At 37.7% G+C, this 22,907-nt stretch overlaps 1 protein-coding gene and 1 long non-coding RNA gene across 2 annotated transcripts in view; one reads left to right on the top strand and one right to left on the bottom strand.

The window, feature by feature from the left end:
- LOC131192569 (serine/threonine-protein phosphatase 2A catalytic subunit alpha isoform) overlaps positions 1 to 20,279 on the bottom strand; it is a 78,853-nt gene extending 58,574 nt beyond the window's left edge. The window contains exons 1-5 of the mRNA XM_058171817.1: positions 20,100 to 20,279; positions 15,720 to 15,914; positions 13,963 to 14,141; positions 12,877 to 12,989; positions 5,267 to 5,406 (exon numbers count right to left, since the gene is read on the bottom strand). Coding sequence (XP_058027800.1) covers positions 5,267 to 5,406; positions 12,877 to 12,989; positions 13,963 to 14,141; positions 15,720 to 15,914; positions 20,100 to 20,264 — 792 coding nt within the window. The 5' untranslated portion in view covers positions 20,265 to 20,279. The remainder of the gene's footprint in view (positions 1 to 5,266; positions 5,407 to 12,876; positions 12,990 to 13,962; positions 14,142 to 15,719; positions 15,915 to 20,099) is intronic.
- Positions 3,447 to 7,096, top strand: LOC131192576 (uncharacterized). Its single transcript, XR_009153754.1, has 3 exons — positions 3,447 to 3,579; positions 6,328 to 6,432; positions 6,958 to 7,096. It is a non-coding gene; the product is annotated as an uncharacterized LOC131192576 (long non-coding RNA).
- Positions 20,280 to 22,907: the final 2,628 nt, after the last annotated feature.

The following is a 22,907-nucleotide window of genomic DNA, read 5'->3' as shown; positions in this document are numbered from 1 at the left end:
TTACAAATGTGCCTGCCACTGCTACTGCCATTAATGATGTAACTGATTCTTTGTTACTATGTATACAGTTCTTTATATTTAAGATCTGATAAGCAGACACTGTCTAAAACGATATTTGTAAAATGTAGATTTCAGAAATATAGCAGAAAATTTTAAGAAAATCTATTTTATGGATGAAAAAAATTATAAAGAGGCCATCAATCAGCCTTCAGGAAATAAGTCATTATGTAATAGATTAAATCAGCTTTCCTCATTTCAACAGGGCCTTTCACAAAGAGTTCAAGCAGTTGAACCATAGCAACTCCCAATCTAATCTGGAATGAGGATACAACAGTTAGTGAAAAGACAACAAAAGCCAATATTGTTACGTCTGTGATCTCAGTAATGATTACCAAAACAGAGAGGAGACATGGGAAAGAAAGCTGATGTAACATGTCAGATTAGTCACAGCTGCATTGATACATTGCATAACCACTTATTATATCTGCCTGGGACTTGCATGGCCCAACATACAGTAATAGCAGGTCTTTCACCTTATTTTAAGCTTAACCAATATAAAGTCAAAGAATCACTGAGTTGTAATGTGGTCAAGACAAAAAAACAAAATATGATAAGCAGACTTGACACAAAGTTATTTACTTCTGTATTTCAAGATCAAGAAGCTCTATCATATCTCCCTTTCTCTTTTCCAGGGGAATGAAATGAAGGAAGCTTAGTGATTTGGAAAAGTAGAGGCAAGTAGAGGCAAGACAAAGAGTGATGACATGGGAAACAGCAAATTTTAGGCCAACACAATTTGCTGATAAGAGTAAATGGGTTCCACTCCAAGCAATTTATTCAGGAAAAATATAAAAATAATGTGCATACTGAAATTTTCTATAAGCATAAAGAAAATCAGCTAATAATATTTCAGGGAAATTTGGATTAAACAAAATTAAAATGTTACCCTTAAATTTTCAGATGATTGAAAATAGATTTGCAGATAGCCTCTACTTCTTTAAAAAAAAAGTTCCTTTCCTCATATAAGCAAACGACTTGTGAGTTCAATTATCCGAAGTATCAGAAGCATGAAAAAGCACCATTCCCTGCCAAACTAATTACAAGACACAAAATAACCCCTCTATTCACCAAATATATCAGAATTCATCCACAACAAATGATCATCCATCATGAAATAACTACTCTGTTTCCCCCAAAATAAGACATCCCCTGGTAATAAGCCCAATCAGGCTTTTGAGCACATGACCATAAGGCCAAGTGATTATTTCAGGGTTCAAAAAAATATAAGACAGGGTCTTATTTTCAGGGAAACACGGTATTACTACAATGTATGTACAAACCTTCTCACATCACAAATAAATAAATAAAAGGCTAACAATAGTCCTCCAGAAGTTCCTGCCTAGACTATCATGGATTTTTTTTAAAAAGATGCTTTAGCTGTCTTAAAAATGTTAGAAAATGTTGTAGAATTTCAAGCTCCCTTTCCTCAGTGAAAAATAAAATTATTTATTTATCTCACAACAGTGATTCGTGTAGGCCATGTAGAAAGTTTAAAACCAGTAATTACTAACTAATTTATTCTGTAATGTTAACTAAAAAAATTATTAAGAAATAACTAATGATTCAAAGCTAGAAGTGTACAATTTCCAAACTGTGAGTGGCCAAAAGGGTTAGTACAGCATAAAACAGTTTTATAACATAAAGCAGTTTTACAAAGAAAAAACTAATGAATGTTGATTTGGATCCTATTAAAAACTGCAATAAAACCCAAGCAACAAGATAGAAAAGCTTTGAGATGGATAGAAAATTGTACAAGTGTCTTTTAATTATTAATATAGATTTGTTAGGAAACATTTTAAGTTAATTTCCTACCTTGAAAAACAATTGTTTGAATTTTTATGTATTTTAATTGCATTATAGTTTTAAAGACGCTGAAACTGTGACCACCAATTCATGCCATAATTAAATAATAATAATACTACTGAAATGTATATGTAATTAATCATAGCATTTTTTAAAGAAAAAGTATGTCTAATTTTGAAACAGTGGCTTCCAAAATCTATTAGTTAATAAAAGTTAACAATACCATCGTTTTTGATACCATCGACCATGGTATCTTGCTGCGCCAGTTGGGGGGACTGGGAGTGGAGGCACCGTTTATCGGTGGTTCTCCTCCTATCTCTCCGACCGGTCGCAGACGGTGTTGACAGGGGGGCAGAGGTTGGCCGCGAGGTGCCTCACTTGTGGGGTGCTGCAGGGGTCGATTCTCTCGCCTCTCCTGTTCAACATCTACATGAAGCCGCTGGGTGAGATCATCAGTGGTTTTGGGGTGAGGTACCAACTGTACGCTGATGACATGCAGCTGTACTTTTCCACCCCAGGCCACCCCAACGAAGCTATCGAAGTGCTGTCCCAGTGCCTGGAAGCCGTATGGGTCTGGATGGGGAGAAACAGGCTCAAGCTCAATCCCTCCAAGACGGAGTGGCTGTGGATGCCGGCACGCCAGTACAGGCAGCTGCATTTGCAGCTGACTGTTGGAGGCGAAACATTGGCCCCAGCGGAAAGGGTGCGCAACTTGGGCGTTCTCCTGGATGAACAGCTGTCGTTTGAAGATCACTTGACGGCCGTCTCCAGGAGAGCTTTTCATCAGGTTCGCCTGATTCGCCAGTTGCACCCCTTCCTTGACCGGGATGCCCTATGCACGGTCACTCACACTCTTGTTACCTCCCGCCTGGATTATTGCAATGCTCTCTACATGGGGCTCCCCTTGAAGAGCACTCAGAGGCTGCAGTTAGTTCAGAATGCGGCTGCGCGGGTGATACACGTGGCTCTCATGTAACACTACTCCTGCGTAGACTGCACTGGCTACCTGTGGTCTTCCGGGTGCACTTCAAGGTGTTGGTCACTAGCTTTAAAGCGCTCCATGGCTTAGGGCCAGGGTACTTACGGGACCGCCTTCTGCTACCGAATATCTCCCACCGACCCGTACGCTCACACAGAGAGGGGCTTCTCAGGGTGCCGTCCGCCAAGCAATGTCGGCTGGCGGCCCCCAGGGGAAGGTCCTTCTCTGTGGGGGCTCCTACCCTCTGGAACGAACTTCCCCCTGGATTACGCCAACTGCCTGACCTTCGGACCTTCCCCGCGAGCTGAAGACCTATTTATTCATCCGTGCGGGACTGGCTTCGTGATTTTTAAAATGTTATAATTTTATAATTTTTAGAGAGTCTAATTTTTAATAGGTTGTTGTTTTATATCTCAGCCTATTTATAATAAGTTTTTTAATCTTGGTTTTATTTGTATATTGTTCTATTTTATTATGGCTGTGAACCGCCCTGAGTCCTTCGGGAGAAGGGCGGTATAAAAATCTAATTAATAAATAATAAATAAATAAATAATATTTGAGACTTAGAAAAACAGTCTTTCTGTTTTCAGGTAAGATGTTTAAAACCAAAGAAGAAATGGGTACGCAACTACTAAACAAGATAACAAGAGGGGAAATGTTTTGAAAATTAAGTATTTATTAGTATCTTATTAGAAGTGGGCAGATAATATTGAGCTGCCAATCAAGATACTTTGAAGGTAACTTTAATTTTTTCCTTTAATTTTGTTTATTATTATTTTTAACTTGAGAGAAGATGATGGAGAAGCAATGTTTCCACTTAATAAATTCGTTTTGGTTAATTAGTATCTTGTTGTTTTCAATATTCCTCATTACTAAGAAAATCTTCTACGTTAACTTATGCATTACCAGATGTGTATGTTTTCTAAATAAAGATGAAAATGATCAAAGGATACTTTATTTTCTGTTACTACAATATCTTGTTTGAACCAAAGTAATGCCAGTTGTGTGCTCTGTAAAGTTATAATCCACTACTAAGATTTAATAATGGTTAGTGGTTTCTATAATATTGTGCCAATTTATAATCCACTCATAAGATTTAATAAATGGCTAATAGTTTTCATAATATTATGCCTTAAACAGTAGAACTATGTAGCATGTTCAATTCTGTTCCAATGTATGTTTTGGAGTATGAAGGAACATAAATATAGCATCTGTCTGCCACTCCTTAAGGTAATCATGCCTTTCCCCCGGGATCGTACATTTGGTCTACAAAGAACCGTTTTGGAATCAGATTCAAAGCCCAAATAAATAAGACCAACTAATAAATAATAAATTATATCAGGGTATGTTGAAAGTGTAAGTCAAAATACGATTACAGTTGACTGGAATCTCCTTAAGGAAGAAAAATCTCCTAATGCTGACTAAAAATGCCAGTAAATTCAACCACTCAACCTTTAAGGTAGAGGTGGGGAACTATGGCTCCTTTATAACTTCAACTCTCAGAATTCCTGAGCCAGCATGGCTCAGATGTATGTTCCCCACCCCTGCTTAAAGGAATGACTGATAATCCAAGACATCTCAAGCTAGGATACCATCTTTTCCCCAAATGCTCGGCTCTGTGCTATGCAACTAAGATGAAGCTTTACTTACACATAAAACCTGAATATGCTTACTGCGAACACAGCCAACCTTCACCCTCAACTACAGTAATAAGCATTTATTTAAGAAGTTTATTTAATATTAATTTATTAGGATGTGTGATAAATATATCTAATATATATTTACTCCTGCATATTAAATTGTCAAGTCAATAGGAATTTCATCCAAAAATGTTTGATTCTTCCAAGGCTCATATGAATGTGTCCATATAGTTATTAGGAGTCGAGACTGATCTGATGGTGCCTTTTTTAAAATGGTACTTATTGTAGTAAAATCACATCTGTTGATTTAAAAGTATGTGTTTTTCTCTCTCACCCATACATATATGTGCATAGGCGCTCACATAGAGTACCTCTCCCTGCCTTTCAGTATCTTTGAAGACATATTCAAGAACTTTTCCACAATTTGAATAAAATTTGAATTTTATTCAAATTTTATTCCTGAATAAAAACAGGAAAATAGCATCGTAGTCTAGAAAATTAAAACTTCACGGACTTGCAAAAATATCTGAAATATGCAAATACCTCTCTTTAGACCTGGACTGAAATTTCAAATATCAATAAAACCTCTACTGAATATGAAAAAGGCAGTGACCAACATATAAACAATTTTATATCATGCAGCAAGTCTCTTTCCCATTTCTTAATACAACTTCATAAACTTCAATTTTATACATTCAAGATGTATAAATTATATATAAAAATAATGTTAGGCTACAACTAATAATCATCAGTAAGCTTGATACTCAGACCTCTTCTGACATACATGAACCATATCTGCAAGTAGTGCACTGAGCTTGGGATATTTTTTTCTTGCACTTTTAGGATGTTGAACTTCAGGAAGAACCAGCCCTGAAAAAACTGGGCTCCTTATAAAAATACTCTGAAAGTGAGGTGTCAAATTTCCTGAAAGACAGCAACAAATAAATAATCCAAATTACTCCCACATTTATTACTGTAGCACTGTTAATATTTTGTAATAAATTAGCTAACATTGATTTTGCATCCATAGTTTAAGATTCAGCTCAGATTAAGATAATTTTATTCATATTAAAAGATAGATAAATTTAAAGTCAGTTTTATTACTGACTTCTTAAGTAATACCAAATAGTTGTTTGGTGGATTGAGGTTTCCAAATAGTTAATTGTTTTAAAGGAATGTTGTTATAGTAAAGGAATATTGATAAAATCTTAATACAACTATGGTAGGACCAGTTTAACAAAGTAATATTATAGACTTTATTCTTTTAATGTCATAACATGACTTAAAAAAGTAAAGGTACACACTGTACAGGCTACAAACTATCTTTCCTCCATTTTTCTCTAATTTAAAGCAAGTTCACTGATTGGAGTATGTCAGTAAGATTAGATTTTTGTTCAGTATTTCCTTAACATCCAATTTAAATGAAAAAGTAGCATTCACACAGAGAGACAGACAGAGAAACAGAGAGAGAGACACACATAAGAATATGTTAGCTATTGTGTTCTACTTGTTCATATTTCTAGGAATGGGGATCTCTGGTCTCATGCTACATTTTAGGCATTCATATAATATACAATGTTTATAATGCAACATAGGATTTTGTCCCAAACAGCCTTGCTTTATACATTCTTATTGTTCAGGACATACTGCTAACATGTCCCTACCCAGAACTCTGTTCTAAAGCTCTAGATACAGGTACCCCAACATCAAATTTCATGGTAAAAAATGAGAATACCACAATTATCACCAACATTGTTTTTATTTTACATACATTTTCAAAAAGCACAGCAAGGTCATATTTTTCTCCTTTCCCAGTGATATTTTAACATCTGTTTCCTTTTTCAGACTCTAATAAATCACTGGAGAATACTTCGAACAACTACTGCTCCGTTTCATGTCTTGAATCATAAACAAGCAATTTGATGTCTGCTATGATCAATGATTATGCTGGTAAAGTCTGATGGAAATCCAAATCATATAAGGCGTATCAAATGTCTTCCCCCATCCTGGATCCTTGGCAATTCAGCTAATGTGGTTATTTTACTGGGTGGAATTGAAACCCATGCATAATCTAATCTAATCTAATCAATTCTGTAATCTGGGTGGCTGGGACTCCCCCAATTAATTCTTTTTTGCTTCTGAACTGCCAGCGAGTTCTAGGTGTTTTTTACAAGGAACCTGGCCTGGGACCAGTGTGGATTATGTATTGTCTTCTCTTTCTTCCTTTCTTGTGTGTGTTATTACCATAAAAGTAGTGCCTCTGGTGAGCAGAAGGAAGATAGAGCCTGAGCCTTGGAAGAGGATGGTGGTGGTTAACAGAACTGCTAGTTGTGCTATAGGAATTAGTGAAATAGGGACACCAAGATGTAATTTTCCTGGGTTACAGATATAATAATGATGAATGTGTATTTGCAGGGGATTGTTATTAATTCCTGAATGTTTCACCTACAATTTTGTTTTTTCTCCCATATTCAGGATTGAAGAGAAGAGAGTATAATGGAGAAGAATGTTCCAGAAAGATATTCCCCATTCTTCTGTATTGTTTCATTTGTATTTATTTGTGTTTAACCATATTTGTGTTTAACCTTCTCATCAGAATATAATACTATTAGCATGTGAGATGAGACAGACTAATAACAAGTATAGTAGCGTCGCATGCCTGATGGAAGGGAGAGACAAGTGAGAATTAGAACTGTTCTCTGTGCTTGGGAGAAACAGCATAAAAACATTGAGTGGTGTGATTGCAGCCATGCAAAAACCCTACCCACCCCACTTCCTGAGGTTAAGTTAAGCTCAACCCCTTCCACAAAGAGACATAGGTTCACAGTCTTGGAAATCTCAGTGCTCAGTTCCCCAACCCCCACCAGCCGAGAGAGATGGACTGACAACGTCCATCCATAGACATCCACACCTGCATCTTTGCTGGTCATTTGGCCACACCCAGCGCTTTCTGACTGGCATAACAACATCCCATTTGGATAGCTGAGCCACCCCCTGGGCTTTTCCTGGAATGTACCAATGTCCATGGACAGACAGCAACCTTATCTCACTCATGCCCTTAGGCTAAAACAAAGGAAAGCCAAAGTAGAATGTGTGAGTAGGAGAAGAGTACACAAAAATGGGGGGGGGGGCACTAGAAGATGAAGAAGTGCAAAGTGACATTGTCATGCCCCCGTCAGAATCTGAATCTGCAGTGGAAGATGAGCTGGACCAAGAACTGACAGCGAGTGAGAGGGCAGCTCCATTGGCCGTGGAGAAAACTGGGGAAGGGCAGAGTCAATCCAGGCAAGGCTGTTCGGCATTAGTAAGGCCTGCAGGCCAGGAGGAGACACAGAGGTCAGACGAGGAGCAAGAACCACCCCCTCATGATGCAAGGGCTCAGAGAGTGCAGAGAAGGTGAGATCAGTGCAGACGCAGCAGGCCACATGCGAGGAGAGTGCCCCGCCCAGCTTCACCATTCAACAGGCACATCTGGGGAATGAGGCTTAAGGAGACACTGTGGGAGGAGCATTTGTCAGGAACAAACGCTGAGTTCCTGAAGTGTTGTGTGCTGGTGTTTGAACTTCCCAAGAGTCTTGCATTCCTGGTTGGCATTCTGGGCTAATCTGGATCTTTTGCTCCCTGAACTCCTTGCTTGGCTCTTGTTTTCCCAAAAACATTTGGGATTTATTGCCGTGCAGCCTTGGTGCAGACAGTGCTGGGCTGGACTAATTGCAACCAGAGGCTGCTTGAGGTTTGTATGGGGCTTTGTTCTCACTCTGCTCTGGGACTTGCCAGAAACGTGGGAGCATTTGGGGAGCTTTGGACTAAAAAAGGGGCGGTTTGAACTGCCAGCTGTTTGTGTTACCTCTGTGCCATGCCCTAGGTCATCACAGACATCCAGGCACATATAATAGCTACAGGCAAGCAAGATGGATGATGGTCAACTGTCAAGACCAAAAGGAGGGTAAGTGGCCCATCTGTACTTGATCCCTGCCTGGAATTCAGCTTGGATGCTCAATAGCAACACTGCTTCAGAGCAGAGCAGAGCTTGGTCTGGATCTTGGCAACAATTACAAAACAATTACAACAGCCACGCTAAGGAAGCATATAGCAATAGCACTTAGACATATATTTTTATTTTTTATTTTTATTTTTTATTTACATTTATATCCCGCCCTTCTCCGAAGACTCAGGGCGGCTTACAGTGTATAAGGCAATAGTCTCATTCTATTTGTATATTTACAAAGTCAACTTATTGCCCCCCCAACAATCTGGGTCCTCATTTTACCTACCTTATAAAGGATGGAAGGCTGAGTCAACCTTGGGCTGGGCTTGAACCTGCAGTAATTGCAGGCTGCTGTGTTCTAATAACAGGCTTCTTACCAGCCTGAGCTACCACGGCCCTATATACTGCTTCATCATGCTTTACAGCCTCTCTAAGTGGTTTACAGAGTCAGCATATTGCCCCCAACAATCTGGGTCTTCATTTTACCCACCTCGGAAGGATGGAAGGCTGAATCAACCTTGAGCCAGTTAGATTTGAACTGCTGAACTGCAGCTAGCAGTCAGCTGAGGCAGCCTGCAGTATTGCACTCTAACCACTGCGCCACCTTGGCTCTATAAACCCCAACAAATGCAAAAAATGTTGGAAAAAGGCAAGGCCTGGATGCCACTTTACAAACTTTAACTTTTAGCTGTTGTAAAGACTGGGGCCCACCTGTTTACATGCTAAGCCAACTTGTCAGGGTAGGGGTAACAGCCTATTGCTGAGTAAAGTGTTTAGTACAATGAAGATTATGTAACATTTTTATTCTATGCTGTAAGAAAGAACTCCCCATGAGAGATCACAATGTCATGCTCCAAGTGTGCAAATGATACTTTAGACATTCAAATAAGTGCATGAAAAAGGAGGTGAAGCAATGCGACCAGTACTTGATAAATAATTCTTCATACATAATTCCTAGTACCCTGGGATCACAAGCATGCCCTCAAACTCATGGACACATCAAGGGGGCAGCAGATATAGCCAAAAAAGGCAGAGATGGTTACTGAGGAACACACAGATCCAGATCCAACAGTGGAAGCATATGAGGCAGAGTTAAAGCAAATCCAGCCCAGCAGAGTCATAAACCAGTAGTATGAAGGAGACAGTACCTGTAGAGATTGTCTAGAAAAAGAAAGGAGAAAGAAAGAAAAGATCAAAGGAAGGAGGCACAAGAAAACAGAAGCCACTGTAGGAGAAGCTCCACCACTGGGTAGCACTACCCTTAGGTATGTTAGGTATATAAAAATCCATCTATACATAAGTGTGTGATGAAGACACAGGCATTTTTAATTATCTCTGAATATGCAATAATGTCATGTAAATGGCCAAGGGAGGACTCTGTGGCAGGAGGTGGTGGATTACAATAAAGTAAAAGAGGTGATCCTCTGCTATTATGAAGTCACAAAATATGCAAAGATTCCGTGAATATAACTGGAATAGGAAGGAGTGAGAGAACTCTAGGCAAGGCTGGGAGACCTAGCTAGAAAATGATTATAGCCAGATAGGCATGGTACGGATGGAAGTATTTTGGAACAATTCCCACAGATCCTGCCTGGTCCTGACTGATTTCGGGTGCAAGAGTATCACTGGCAACAATGGCAGCCTCCTTAGCTGAAGATTATCTTGCAGTCAGAAAAACTGAGGAAACTAGAAGGGGGCATGGAGAGGTTGGAAAAGGGAAGAAAAAAGGAGACTGAAAAAGGAGGTATGCAGGGAAAAGGGAGGATGAACAAACCAAGCAGAAAATAGGCCCTGTTATAAATGTGGCAAGAGAGGGCACTTAGTTCAGGATTGTCAAATCTGCCAAGGAAAGGGATCTTTCTCAGCCATGTTGCAAACATCCAGAGAATAAGAAATAACAATGTGAGCTAAGATCAATGGAATCCCAGTTACAGGTTTAGGAAGCAAATACATGATTTGTCCTTATTTGGTCAAGAAAGTATTAAGAGTGGACAAAGAATACCTAAACAGTGTTTATGGCCATACTAGCCTTGTACTACAACGTGGAGCAAATATACAAGGACAAAATAGAAACAACAGTGGTTGTGGTAATACTAAACTGCCCCATTGCCTGCTAATACAAACAGATTTTCCTGGCTAGACATATCCTCAGAGGGAGGTGTAAGAATAACTACTGAAGTACAAGCACATAATAGGAAGAGGAGGTTTCAAAAGCAATAAATGTTGTTCTCCCTTCTCATCCCGATTTGAGTGGGAAAGGATGTGTAAGCCTCCAAAAGAAAAGAAAAAAGAAACAGAGAGGCAGATAAAACTAGAGGAGAGCCCCTGAATACTGGAGATCTCCCAGGGATATTGATATGGTGAAAAAACAGAGGGAAGACACTTCTTTAAAAACATCTTGTCAGGAAATGACAATGTATACAAAGAAGTATCAATACTAGATAGGTTCTGCTGGTCAGGAATTGGAACAGATGTCAGTAGATACTGTCAGGTATGTGGGAAATGCTGGTTAGTCAAACAGGAGACAGTACTCATAGTCCAAAGGAACGAGTACTCATCATGCTAGAACCAATTATAAAACCCTCACACCCCCTTGCTGACCCGCACTGCACCCTCACATACCCTCCTCAGCTCTAATAACACCCTGCATACTCTTCCCGACCTTCACTGGCTTCTCACACACCCTCCCCAATCCACATTTTTCTCACACACTTGTACACTTCCTAGCTGGAGCTGAACTTCTGGGCCACCCTGTCCCTCCCTCCCCCACCCAGCAGCAGTCACTGAACTGCCTGCTGTCCTGGGATTTGCAACTTCCTGCCAGCTTCTGCACTGACTTTGGTTGTAAGAAGCTGGCAGCAGTTGCCTTGCATAACTCGCTTGGAATTCAGTTTACGATGGCAACCAGGACTGCAGGGATTGCCATCACTTAGCAGTGCAGTTGCGCTTTAAGACTACATTACTTAGTGATAGAAATTTCAGTCCCAGTTGTCATTTTCAGTTGAGGACTATCTGTAGTGTAATGAGAATAAATTCCCCTGTCTGACCTTGGATTTATTTAATTATAATGAGTATTTAGTAATTATTTAAAGTCCTACAGATTGTACAAGTACAGTAGAGGTATAATAATGGGTACCTCGAGTAGTTCAATTTCTAAAACTCAGGTTAGGCCAGAACACAAACTAACATTACCTGTCGTAAGACAACCTGTTGGCTACATCTATAAGTAAACGCAAATTCTCTCATTTTGAAGTTAAATACGGTGAAAAGCTGAAGACTTTTATTTCTTTAAATTTTCCCACAGAAAGAACATGGAAAGGGAGGGAGAGAGGAACTTAAACCATCCAGAGTTAGAGGCAACACTTCCAGAACTCTGGAAGGAGAGTAACACACCTAGATTTCTAAATCTGATTAGGCCTCGGGCAGAAAAGTAACTTTGAAGGAAATTGGCAATTTGTGTTTAGTACATGCAAAATAAAAAAAACTCTGATGATTAATAGACACTTTTATGCAAATAATATAAGCAATGTAATGCATCTCAATTGCATGATGTCATCATTTAAATTCTTCTGTTTGGTATCAATTGATATTTGCATTTTGCATCACTGAGTAATGTCAGATCCTATAATATTCAACAAACAATCCATCCCAATTTTCAGTTAAAATAAGTTTTACGTGTATAATCTGTACATGTATACATCCCTGCCCCGAAGAGCATACATTGTAAAAATTGATAGAATATATAACATAAAAAGGAAAGGAAAGAGTAAACAGATAACATATAAACTTAGGTCAGTTCTACAATTAATAAATTATGTATCTTAAAATGATTTTATATATACATTTCTAGAAAGCATTTGCTTTTGGAGTAACCTTGGAGATAATTTGCATTGAAATTAGAAATACAGGAAGTATTTAAACCTGGGATCAACATGTTCCAATATGGCTTTGGAGAGGTTAAGAGATGAGAGGAAAGTACTAATCAAATTAAATATATATTTGAAGTCAAGGAAGGAAGATAGCATGATAAGACCGGATCTACAACTGTTTATCTCTTTTATATGAGGGTGGCAGAAAAGAGAAAGCTGCAAGGAGCAAAGTGATTCAGAAATTCAAGCATTGAAAGAACTGAAGCTATTTTTCTTCACACTATTTTCTGTTTTATGTGTTACAAGAAAATATGGAGACATTTTGAAGCCAAGGAGAACTTTTCAAGTATTTTTTTTTACCAAAAGTGATTTTTTTTTTCAGATGAAGAATATGATTTGTCCATTCCCCTTAATGAAACTTTTATAGAAATTCCAAAGGCTGAACAGAAAGATGTATAGGGTTAAATGCATTTATTTTGGACCAATAGATTTGCACTTTATTACTTCTTTGTGAATAACATTAAGAACAGCACTTACCAACTTTGGTCACAATTTTATGAAGTAGATCTAGGTCAGAGCTGCTGGGTAGATAGGGGTTGCCAGTGGCCATCTCGATAATCATACAACCTAAAGCCCAGATGTCCACAGGTCTAAGATCAGGAAATGAACAAAGTGCTCAACAATACAAAGACTAAACTTACAAATGTTTACTTCTTGTCATAAAAATGTTCTAAAACAAATTAATTTATTACAAATCTTGCCATGAAAGGAAGTTCACCAAATTCACACACCTGCTTTAGAACCAGAGTTTGGTAGCATTCCTATAATAATACTCATTTAATCATAAGACTAATTGCAAAACGAATGTATATTTTTTTATATAATGTTTTATATTGATACCAAACTGTGTGTGTGTACATCCATCTGGCAGAACCTACTGTAGCCCAAATCTCCTAAGCTCAAATTTTTGGAATTGTTTTGCTTGTGCTTTTGTCATCAAGGGTTTACCATAACGTAATGGTTATAGCTCTCTTCAAACTGTAGATATTCAATGTCTATGATATTCTGCAAATTGCTGAGAGACTAAATACTTTTTAAACTTTATCAAAAAAAAAAAAGGAAAGGAAAGGAAAGGAAAGGAAAGGAAAGGAAAGGAAAGGAAAGGAAAGGAAAGGAAAGGAAAGGAAAGGAACTCTTCAGCATGTAGCAACAACCCCTGACTGACCTGGAGAATTAGGCAAGGTTGAGCGTGATTAGTATTTGAATGGGAGCCTGTAGGGAACACCAGAGTTACAGGCTAGAATGGAAAGCGAACGAACAAATAAACAAATAAGAATCCAAAATAAGTAAAGGCAAACCATCCCATATTGTTACTGTACAAAGAAAACTACAGGGCTGTTCCCAGAAGTTAACTAGGAGTTGAGTCTCAATCAAGGACTTTTTAAAATCAAAACAAGAACTACAGTATATAAATGTATCAGGGCGCCCTCTAATGTTCCTTTACTATTATTCACCCCAAGATTTTTTTCTTTTTGGAATATTTTGGGTGACTGTACTTTAATTAAAAATAATTAATGATACATATTGAACAGCCATATGTATTATTTTTTAAAAAATACCTACTTCCCATATGTTGTATCTCTTAATACCAGCTCTGGAGCTCTGTACCACCTTGTAGCTACATAATCAGTATAAATATCACCTGGGGCTGCTAAAGTCCGAGCAAATCCAAAATCACAAAGCTTAGTTATTCCAGTTTGTGAAACCAAAATGTTTTCAGGTTTAATATCACGGTGAATGACCTAGCAGGAGAATAATGTAGAATCTGGTTTAAGAACAAAAATACATTGTTTGAAAACAGAATATTAAAAGCTAACTAGTTCAATAAATTTAACAAGAATACAAGTTCAGACCGCTAAACAATTAAGAATAAAAGAATAACTTCAATTATCTTTCGGGAGGTAGAAAAAAAATCTAGGTGAATTAGTTGAACTGATGATAGGCTTAAAATTAAAGCCTATCTATATTATCAGTTGTATTAGTCTTATACTGGTTCAAGCAATAATAGAAAGGGTTGAAAAGCAAGTTACATACTGAGATCTTAATATGACACCCATTTAATTGTTTTCAAAGATGGGTCCAACAAGCCTGCTTATTATCATTTTGGGAATACTATATTCCAATTTATTTAAACCTAGACTTTTTCTGTTAGTGGAACAGAGCATATTTGAAATAATGTTTGGTTTTTAATTATAGCTTTTGTTTTAATACACTGGAAGGGGCAATAACATAACTGTTAATTAGGAACTCAATTTCCTAAGCCTATCTTGAAAAAAAGGGAATTATCCCTTTGTTCAAGAATTGAATGTTTGGGACAGGATGGATAGAAAAGCAAATATTAATTCAAGAGCTCAGATGAAAGAAGTCTGGGACTCAAGGATATTTGCTGCCTTGCTGGATTTTCTACATAGAATTTTAAAAGACTTATATCAGGGGTGTCAAACTCACGTTGTCACAGTGGCATCACATGATGTATCAGGACTTTTTTCCCCTTCTTTAAACCAGACATGGGCGTGGCCAGCATGTGATGTATCTGGCTCATGGGCTGGAAGTTTGACACCCCTGACCTATTTATTTATTTATTTATTTATTATTCAAACTTATATACCGCCCTATCTCCCAAAGGACTCAGGGCGGTTTACAGGCATATAAAAACATCAATATACAAATTAAAATAATCATTAAAAGACTTATTCTAATGCCAATAATTAATAATACCAATTATTAAAAATAGAAATATAAATATTAAAATCAATTTAAAACCCCTCTAAATTTAAAATCTAAGCCAGTCCTGTGAACAAAGCTGGGAATTTTAATCTCAAACAGATTTTTTTTTAAAGCTACTGGGTTTATGCTGAAGGTCCAGTAAAAGGAAGAATAAGAGGAAGTATGGGAGTGGTGTGCTATTATATCAAATTGACATAACAAGTGCTGCTACAGCAAAAGTCTACTTCCAGAATCCCAAGAGATGCCATGGTTTAATTGAAGAAACCCAGAGAACACCATCTCTGCCGGTTTGAATCAGTCTGGCAGATACTGTGGGAGACAGGCAGCCTTCAAGTAACCAGGTCTTACGTAACTGAAGAACTTTATAGGAAATTACTAGCACCTTGAATTGCACCCAAAAGCTAAATGGCAACCAGTGCAGCTTGCAAACCAGAGGAGTTGAGTGGGCATACTGAGGTAGGCCCATCACTGCTCGTGCTGCTGTGTTCTGGACCTGTTGAAGCTTCTAGATGGTCTTCAAGGGCAGCTAAATATACACTGCATTGCAGTAGTCAAGCTGTACAGTACTTACAATATTTTTGTAAAGTACTTACATTGTTGCTGTGAAGGTAGTCAATTGCTCGAAGAATCTGATAAAGGTACCTCTTAAGTCTTCTACTATCCAGTCCATGAGAATAGTGTTGCAGCTCATCTAAAACTGTGTGGTCGATAAATTCGAACACTAAATGAATTTTCTTTTTTTGTCTGAAGACTTCAATCAGATTGACCAAGTTTTCATGACGAAATTGCTGTTAACAAAAGAGCAAATGAAGACTATTGTGTGTGTTCTACACCGCCCTCAACACTTTTGAACACTACTGTTCATCTATTTTTTATAATCATTAATTTAAACCAATATATTTTATATGTTTTATTAAGTAATTTAATAAAAGTATCACAAACACTAATGTTCACTAGGAAATCAGCATTTATGAGATAATCTATGAAAGAATAACTAAAAACTTTGCTTTATCTATATTATAATTTTGTTGTAAAAAAATTGAATTTACCCCACAAAAGCCAATTCTGAATTTAAGAATCTTCCCACAAAGAAAGCCAAGCCAGGGGGAGGAGAGAGGACCCTCATCTGCCCACTTTACTGAATTGTAAAATCTCCTATAGTTATTGGAAGCCAACCAGCCCATAAATTGTTACAGTATTTACAGGTAACTTACAACAATTCTTTTAGTGACTGTTCAAAGTTACAATAGCACTGAAAAAAGTACTTATGATTGGTTTTTCTCTTATGACATTGCAGCATCCCCATGATTACATGTTCAAAATTTAGCTGCTTGGTAATTGGCATGTATTTTTTGATCGTTGCACTGTCCCAGGGTCATGTGATCACCATTTGTAATCTTCCCAGCTGATCTCCGACAAACAAAGTCAATAGGAGAACCAAATTTGCTTAACAATCACATGATTTACTTAATGGCTGCAGTGATTCCCTTAACAACTATGGCAAAAAAGTAAAATGGGGCACAATTCACTTAACTGACTTGCTTAGAAATGGAAAGTTTGGACTCAATTATGGTTGTAAGTAGAGAACTACCTACATTAATGTATTTCTGGCCCACCTATGTGACAGATTGAATCAGGAAAACTATACAATAGCAATTGCAATTTTAGAAAATCACTGTAAAATTAACACAACTATAGAACATAAAATTATATTGATTTCAAGGTTTACATCATTACATCTTAACATGTCTTTGAAATAAATCACTATGTAGAATGAAAGGCCAATTAAGGGAGTAATTTCATAACTCAGCTATCACAGCTGAAAATCTCTTTATCTCTTCCTAACATATAGCTTCCATAAGGAAACAAAGATGACAGACTCACAGACCCTAATATTTAGGCAAATATTTATAGGAGAGATATCCCACTTAGGATTCTACCTGTTATCACCAATGCCACAAACATATACCATAAACATAGGGCACCTAGTGCAATTCTTTTGAAATTGGTCTTATGGGAATTATAGGTGCTGTTACCAGAATTTGCGAGTCCTAGCAGTGCCTTGCAGTGTCTAAAAGAGCAAAATTGGTCTGTCCTCTCTGGATCAATTTTGGTCAAATAATCTTGAAAACCACTGCCCAAAACTTGCTACCAGAATCACAAACATCTCCTAAACTAGCAAATAAAGATCAGGTGCAATGCAAATGGAAACACATTGCTTCCAGCTGTGAGGTGGAAGCATCTAAAAGAAACCGAGAAACCATTTATGATGATCTGTGACACATCACTGCTATTTTCTTTCTGCTTGTAATGACAGTATCAAAGAGCCACTGATCTTAAATGTGGTATTTTCAATGGATGTGAAAAGTTTGCCAGTTTCAAATATAACCTCATAGATATCCAGAACGGAAATTTCAGAGAATGAATATTCCATCCCTGACTAAAAATAGATATACCAGGTTAAGGGGCTCCAGATCATCAGTTACTTGCTTTTTCAACAACAAAACATTGATGAAAAATACCCTAAAACTATTGACACCTTCAAAAGTGTAATCCTAGCTAAGTAAGCTATTTTTCAAATGTCCGGATCTGAAAACTCCAATTCTATCCAGCCTCCAAGTTATGAGGAGGAATTTCATGTCTCGATCATTTGCATATCCAGTCAGTAGTCCCTTACCTGCGCACCATCATAGAACTCCAATAAAAGGGAGGAATATAGTTGGACAAAATCAGGATATCAATAATATCCACATTCAAATCTCAGATCCACATTCAAATCTCACCTAACAGATTTATATAGAAGTTAAATAGCATGAGGGTATGAAAGGAACTCCTATGTTTACTACACAGAAACAAAGCTTCGGAAACTGAGGGATAATAAAAACAATTCTATTATTAAATACTATATAATTAACATATATTTGCTGTATTTCTAATTGTGATGTTTATTATCTACTGAAAACAACAGCATAACATAATCATATCTTGCTGCAGCCACATGAAGATGTGAAGTAGCTGCAGCAGGATAACTTTGAAGAGTTTTTCCAAGAGGAATCTTCCACTAGGATAGCCAGCAGAGCCAAGCGGGGATAACTTCAATTTTCACTGAAACAATCTCACTGAAAAATATATTTTTCAAAATATTTTAGCACATATTTTAAAAATCTAAATCTGTAAAGCAAAGAAGTACTGCCAACTCTAACAAAGTCAGCCCTGGGTGCTACAGATAATATAAGAAATGCATACAGTAATAAATGTAATTAATTTCTTTGGAACATTCAGGTGAGTGTTAAGTTCTTTAAAAAACTGCATGCTCATTTTAAAAGACTTACACAAAAATAAGGCTGGCATAAACCCTTTACTTATACTAATATGTATTTATATTCATCCCCACCCTATGTTACCAGTGCCAAACATGAACATTTGCAATAAAGCATGAGTGAAAGTTAGTCACCAAGGAAATGAGATGTTTGAGGAAAGCTGTGGAGTGACCAGAAGGGATAAAATCAGAAATGAGATCGTAAGAGAAAGAACTGGAATAGAACCAATCTTAAATTACAAAGAAAAGCAAGTTAATTGGTTTGCTCACCTGAAAAGAATGTTTATTTTTTTTATTTTATTTATTTATTTATTATTTAATTTGTCACAACAGTATATAAAAGCATAAACATGAAATAACTATACGAGTTGGATGCAATCAAAGGGAACATTAGGACAGGAACGGTAGGCATGCTGGTGCTCTTATGCATGCCCCTTACAGACCTCTTAGGAATGGGGTGAGGTCAATAGTAAATAGTCTTTGGTTAAAGCTTTGGGGATTTTGGGAAGAAATCACAGAGTCAAGTAGTGCATTCCAGGCATTAACAACTCTGTTACTGAAGTCATATTTTCTGCAATCAAGATTAGAACAGTTTGCATTAAGCTTAAATCTATTGTGTGCTCGTGCATTGTTGCAATTGAAGCTGAAGTAGTCTTCAACAGGAAGGACATTGTAACAGATGATTCTATGAGTTAAACTCAGGTCATGCCGAAGGCGGCGGAGTTCTAAATTTTCTAAACCCAGAATTTCAAGTCTGGTGGTATAAGGTATTTTGTTGTAATCAGAGGAGTGGAGACCTCTTCTTGTAAAATATTTCTGGACACACTCAATTGTATTAATGTCCGAAATGAGGTGTGGGTTCCAGACAGGCGAGCTATATTCGAGAATTGGTCTAGCAAATGTTTTATATGCTCTGGTTAGTAGTGCAATCTTTCTGGAGAAGAAGCTACGCAAGATTAAGTTAACAATTCTTAAAGCATTTTTTGTTGCAGCAGGCTTTGGCAGTTAGATCATTTGATATGAAAACTCCAAGGTCTTTAACGGGGTGAGGGTTATCTACAAGGTAATGTCCATCTACAAAGAATGTCTTGGGATTCTATACCATGCAAGGCATATACAAAAAGAGGAGAAGGCCAAAGAACACAAAGCAGACCCAAAAGAAGATGGAGACAACATCAAAGACACACTACAACAGCATCAAATAACAATGGTTGAGGCCGCCAGAAGTTCAAGAACCCAAATTTTGTATCTTCAACACCCGAAGTGGTAAGAGGCAGTTAAGAAGAATATGTATTTACTAGGTTACAAATCAAAATTTTAATATCAAAACACCTCACACAACATGAAGCTCACCAGCATTTTTTAAAAAGTCAACAAATAAACTGCCACTGGCAATGCAAAGATGCCCTGCCAAATACTTTCTATGCCTCCAGGACTCACTGCCAGCTCTAGCACTGCTACAGCTCTACTAGCTGGTATTAATCACATTTATTAATCACATTTATATTAATCACATGGTGAACAATTGATTGGTATTTCTTTGCATGCTGTGATTATTTTTCATTTACCGTATCAATATTTCTCTTTTCCCCCCTACAAGTTGTACAGGCCTCTATTAAAAATACTGATTTTCAAAAGAATAAAAGAAGCAAACCTTCAGGAATTTTATCTCTCTCATTGCAATTTTGTTGACAGATTTTTCTGTTTTTTCATAAAATATCTTAATGGCAACTATATGTCCTGTTTCCTTGTGTTTACATTTCATTACCGTTCCGTAACTTCCCTCTCCCACTTTTCCAAGGATCTCATACATCTCCATACTCAAGTCTGAAATCTCTGGAAGATAAAAAAAATATTTTGTTAACCAGTCTTATTTTTGTTTGTTTCTTAAGCCATGTTTATAAACATTAGCAGATAAATTATGGCTACACTCACAGGCATTCTGGCCTGATAGCACAAAATCAGAATCAAACATCTTATACCTATATAATGCTTAAAGATACTGATTTATCCAAGTTCTACCAGACTAAATGGGGGCAATTAATATCAATACCTTTTGGGTTTTTGAATATTTATTCATAATGAAGAGGACTACTGCAGGATAAGCTATATACAATTGCTTGTCATGATGGTATATTGCTCCCACCACTACTAGAAATAATATGCTTCCAATTGACTGTTGCTGAGGACATAAAAATGTTATTGAGCTTCTGCTTATCAATTTTCCATAAATAAGTTGACTACTGAAAGGATTGTTGAATAAATTGGCTTTAGCTCTGATCCAGGATAACTCAGAGTTGTTAAGATTTGGTGAACCATATCCCATGCAATATAAAGTGTAGCCTGCATTCAAATCAGGCAATTAGTTTATAGTCTACTCTTGACTCTTAATACATTCGATTTCTTAATGCTTTCATTTCAGAGCCACCTGCAAACTACATTATGGCTCCAAAATTTATCATGCAACTATAATATATATTAGAAATAGCATACTGGCTGGATTTATTCTCTGTTAAAAATGTTCTCTTCTTCCAATAAGATTATCTGAAGAAACTATTATTTATAAGAATATTAAGAAAATTCATTTGTAAAATGGTTAATTGCCGAAAACATGGAAAATAAGAAAATTGCCCAAGAGGGTGGAGGGCCAAGAGCAGGGAATTCTTCCCCTGAAGAGGATTGCATTTCAATGATTATTAATCTCTATCAAAATGATCAGTAGCAAAGAAATATAGGAGAGCCAATGCAAATTTCTGCCAGGGACCAGCTCACCTCTCCCTTTATTGAATTATGTTGTCTGTTTGCATTCTTTGCGGCTTATCCTTATTTACTTATTTTCTGTACTGGCTACAGTCTGCTATGATGATCTTCCACTTCTCAAAAAGAAAAAAAAAGGCAAATGTTTAACTCCCTGATTTTTGCAGGAAGCATTAAAACCATTTAACAGATGGAAATGAGATGAAGCCCATCAAATGGTGCATTTGATTATTGTCGCCAGCAGGGCACAGGAAGGTTATTGCATTTTATTTATTTTTGTATTGGGCTTTTATCCTTGTAAGTCTCCAGGAGTTACTGAGAGTGGGTGAGTTGGGTGGCCATATAAAATAAATCTTAAATAAATACATAAGGATCCTTCTGCCAACTGTGGGGGTTATCAAAGTGGAAGCTTCTGATTAACCTTCATTGCAAATGTGCCCTTTGGTGCATTTGGATGTTGCATAATGCATATCCAACTCAATCCCCTGCACATTTATTTAGGTACTTTCCAGTATACTGAAGGTTTTCCTGGAGCAAAGAGATTATTACAGGGCTGCAAAATAATCCTTTGCTTTTAAACCTGCATTTGGATTTTGATGATCTGTCAGTCTGCAACCTTTTTCCTCACTTCCACCACATCTCCTCCTCCCATGCTACAGTGTTTGGAAACGCAACCTGAGCAAGCTTCACCACCGCACACCCCACCCTGCCTGCTCTTTTCCGGGCCTCAAGGAACCTCCTTCCTGCGTCACACCAGGATATCCCACAGTTGCCCTCCCTTATCTAGGGCGCTCCTGACCTGCTCCCGGGAAATCCCCATGTTGAGTCTTCCCAGGTCTAGCCAAGCAAACCGGTCCAGTTCCATGGCAACCGCCGCTATGTCAACAGCCAGGCACGACGTCATCGCGTTCGATAAGGTTTCGGGCAAGGCAAGGTCCTGGGTGACGTCAGCTCCCAGGTGGAAGACGACGTGCTGTCCCGCCTAATGGGGTGTTGCCGCAAAAGCCGCGAACGCCCAGCGAACGTATCGGCAAAAGTTAGTTTGAAAGCACCGGACGATGCCAAGTGCCCACAGCCCGGAAAAAAAAGCTCCTTTCTTTGTCCTCGTCTAGCATCATCAGATGATCGAAAGGGGGAACATCAGACGTTTCAGGGGCGGGTGGTTTCGGCCGCACCGTAGTTACGTCCGTAAAGCTATTTTCTAAATTAATAGGCAGTATGCTGGATCGAAGGGATTTTTTTTTTATACGCTTCATTTTTTGAGCCCATTTAGGCAATCGGGCCTCATTGCACACAATCAGAAAGCTTGCAATATTTCCGTAGCTATAACTAGGCATTCTGCTAATTTTTTTTTTCTTATATTCATTCACGTAGATCCGCGTCTGTCTTCAGCTGCATTAGTATAGTTGCTTCTATGTGGAGCCGTTTCTTAACTACTGTATTTTTTCCTTTTGCGGAAAACAAAGTGGTCAGAAAGCACAAAGATTTTTCAATATCCACCCGTTTTTAGGGCATTATTGCCTGTTACCCAAACAACCTCGATTCCATCGAAGAAAGGAGATGCATCTTTTTTTTTTAAAAAGGCTTTGGAAGGTTGTGGCAAAAAAGCACTTCTTTGCTGGTCGCTACACACACACAATCATACACCTATCGGTTCAGTTGTTGGTCACATTAGGCGGCAAAAATAACCGTGTGGCATCTTAAG

The sequence above is a fragment of the Ahaetulla prasina genome, chromosome 2, assembly GCF_028640845.1.
Source record: "Ahaetulla prasina isolate Xishuangbanna chromosome 2, ASM2864084v1, whole genome shotgun sequence".
Taxonomy (NCBI): domain Eukaryota; kingdom Metazoa; phylum Chordata; class Lepidosauria; order Squamata; family Colubridae; genus Ahaetulla; species Ahaetulla prasina.
This window is presented reverse-complemented; position numbering and strand designations above follow the sequence as displayed.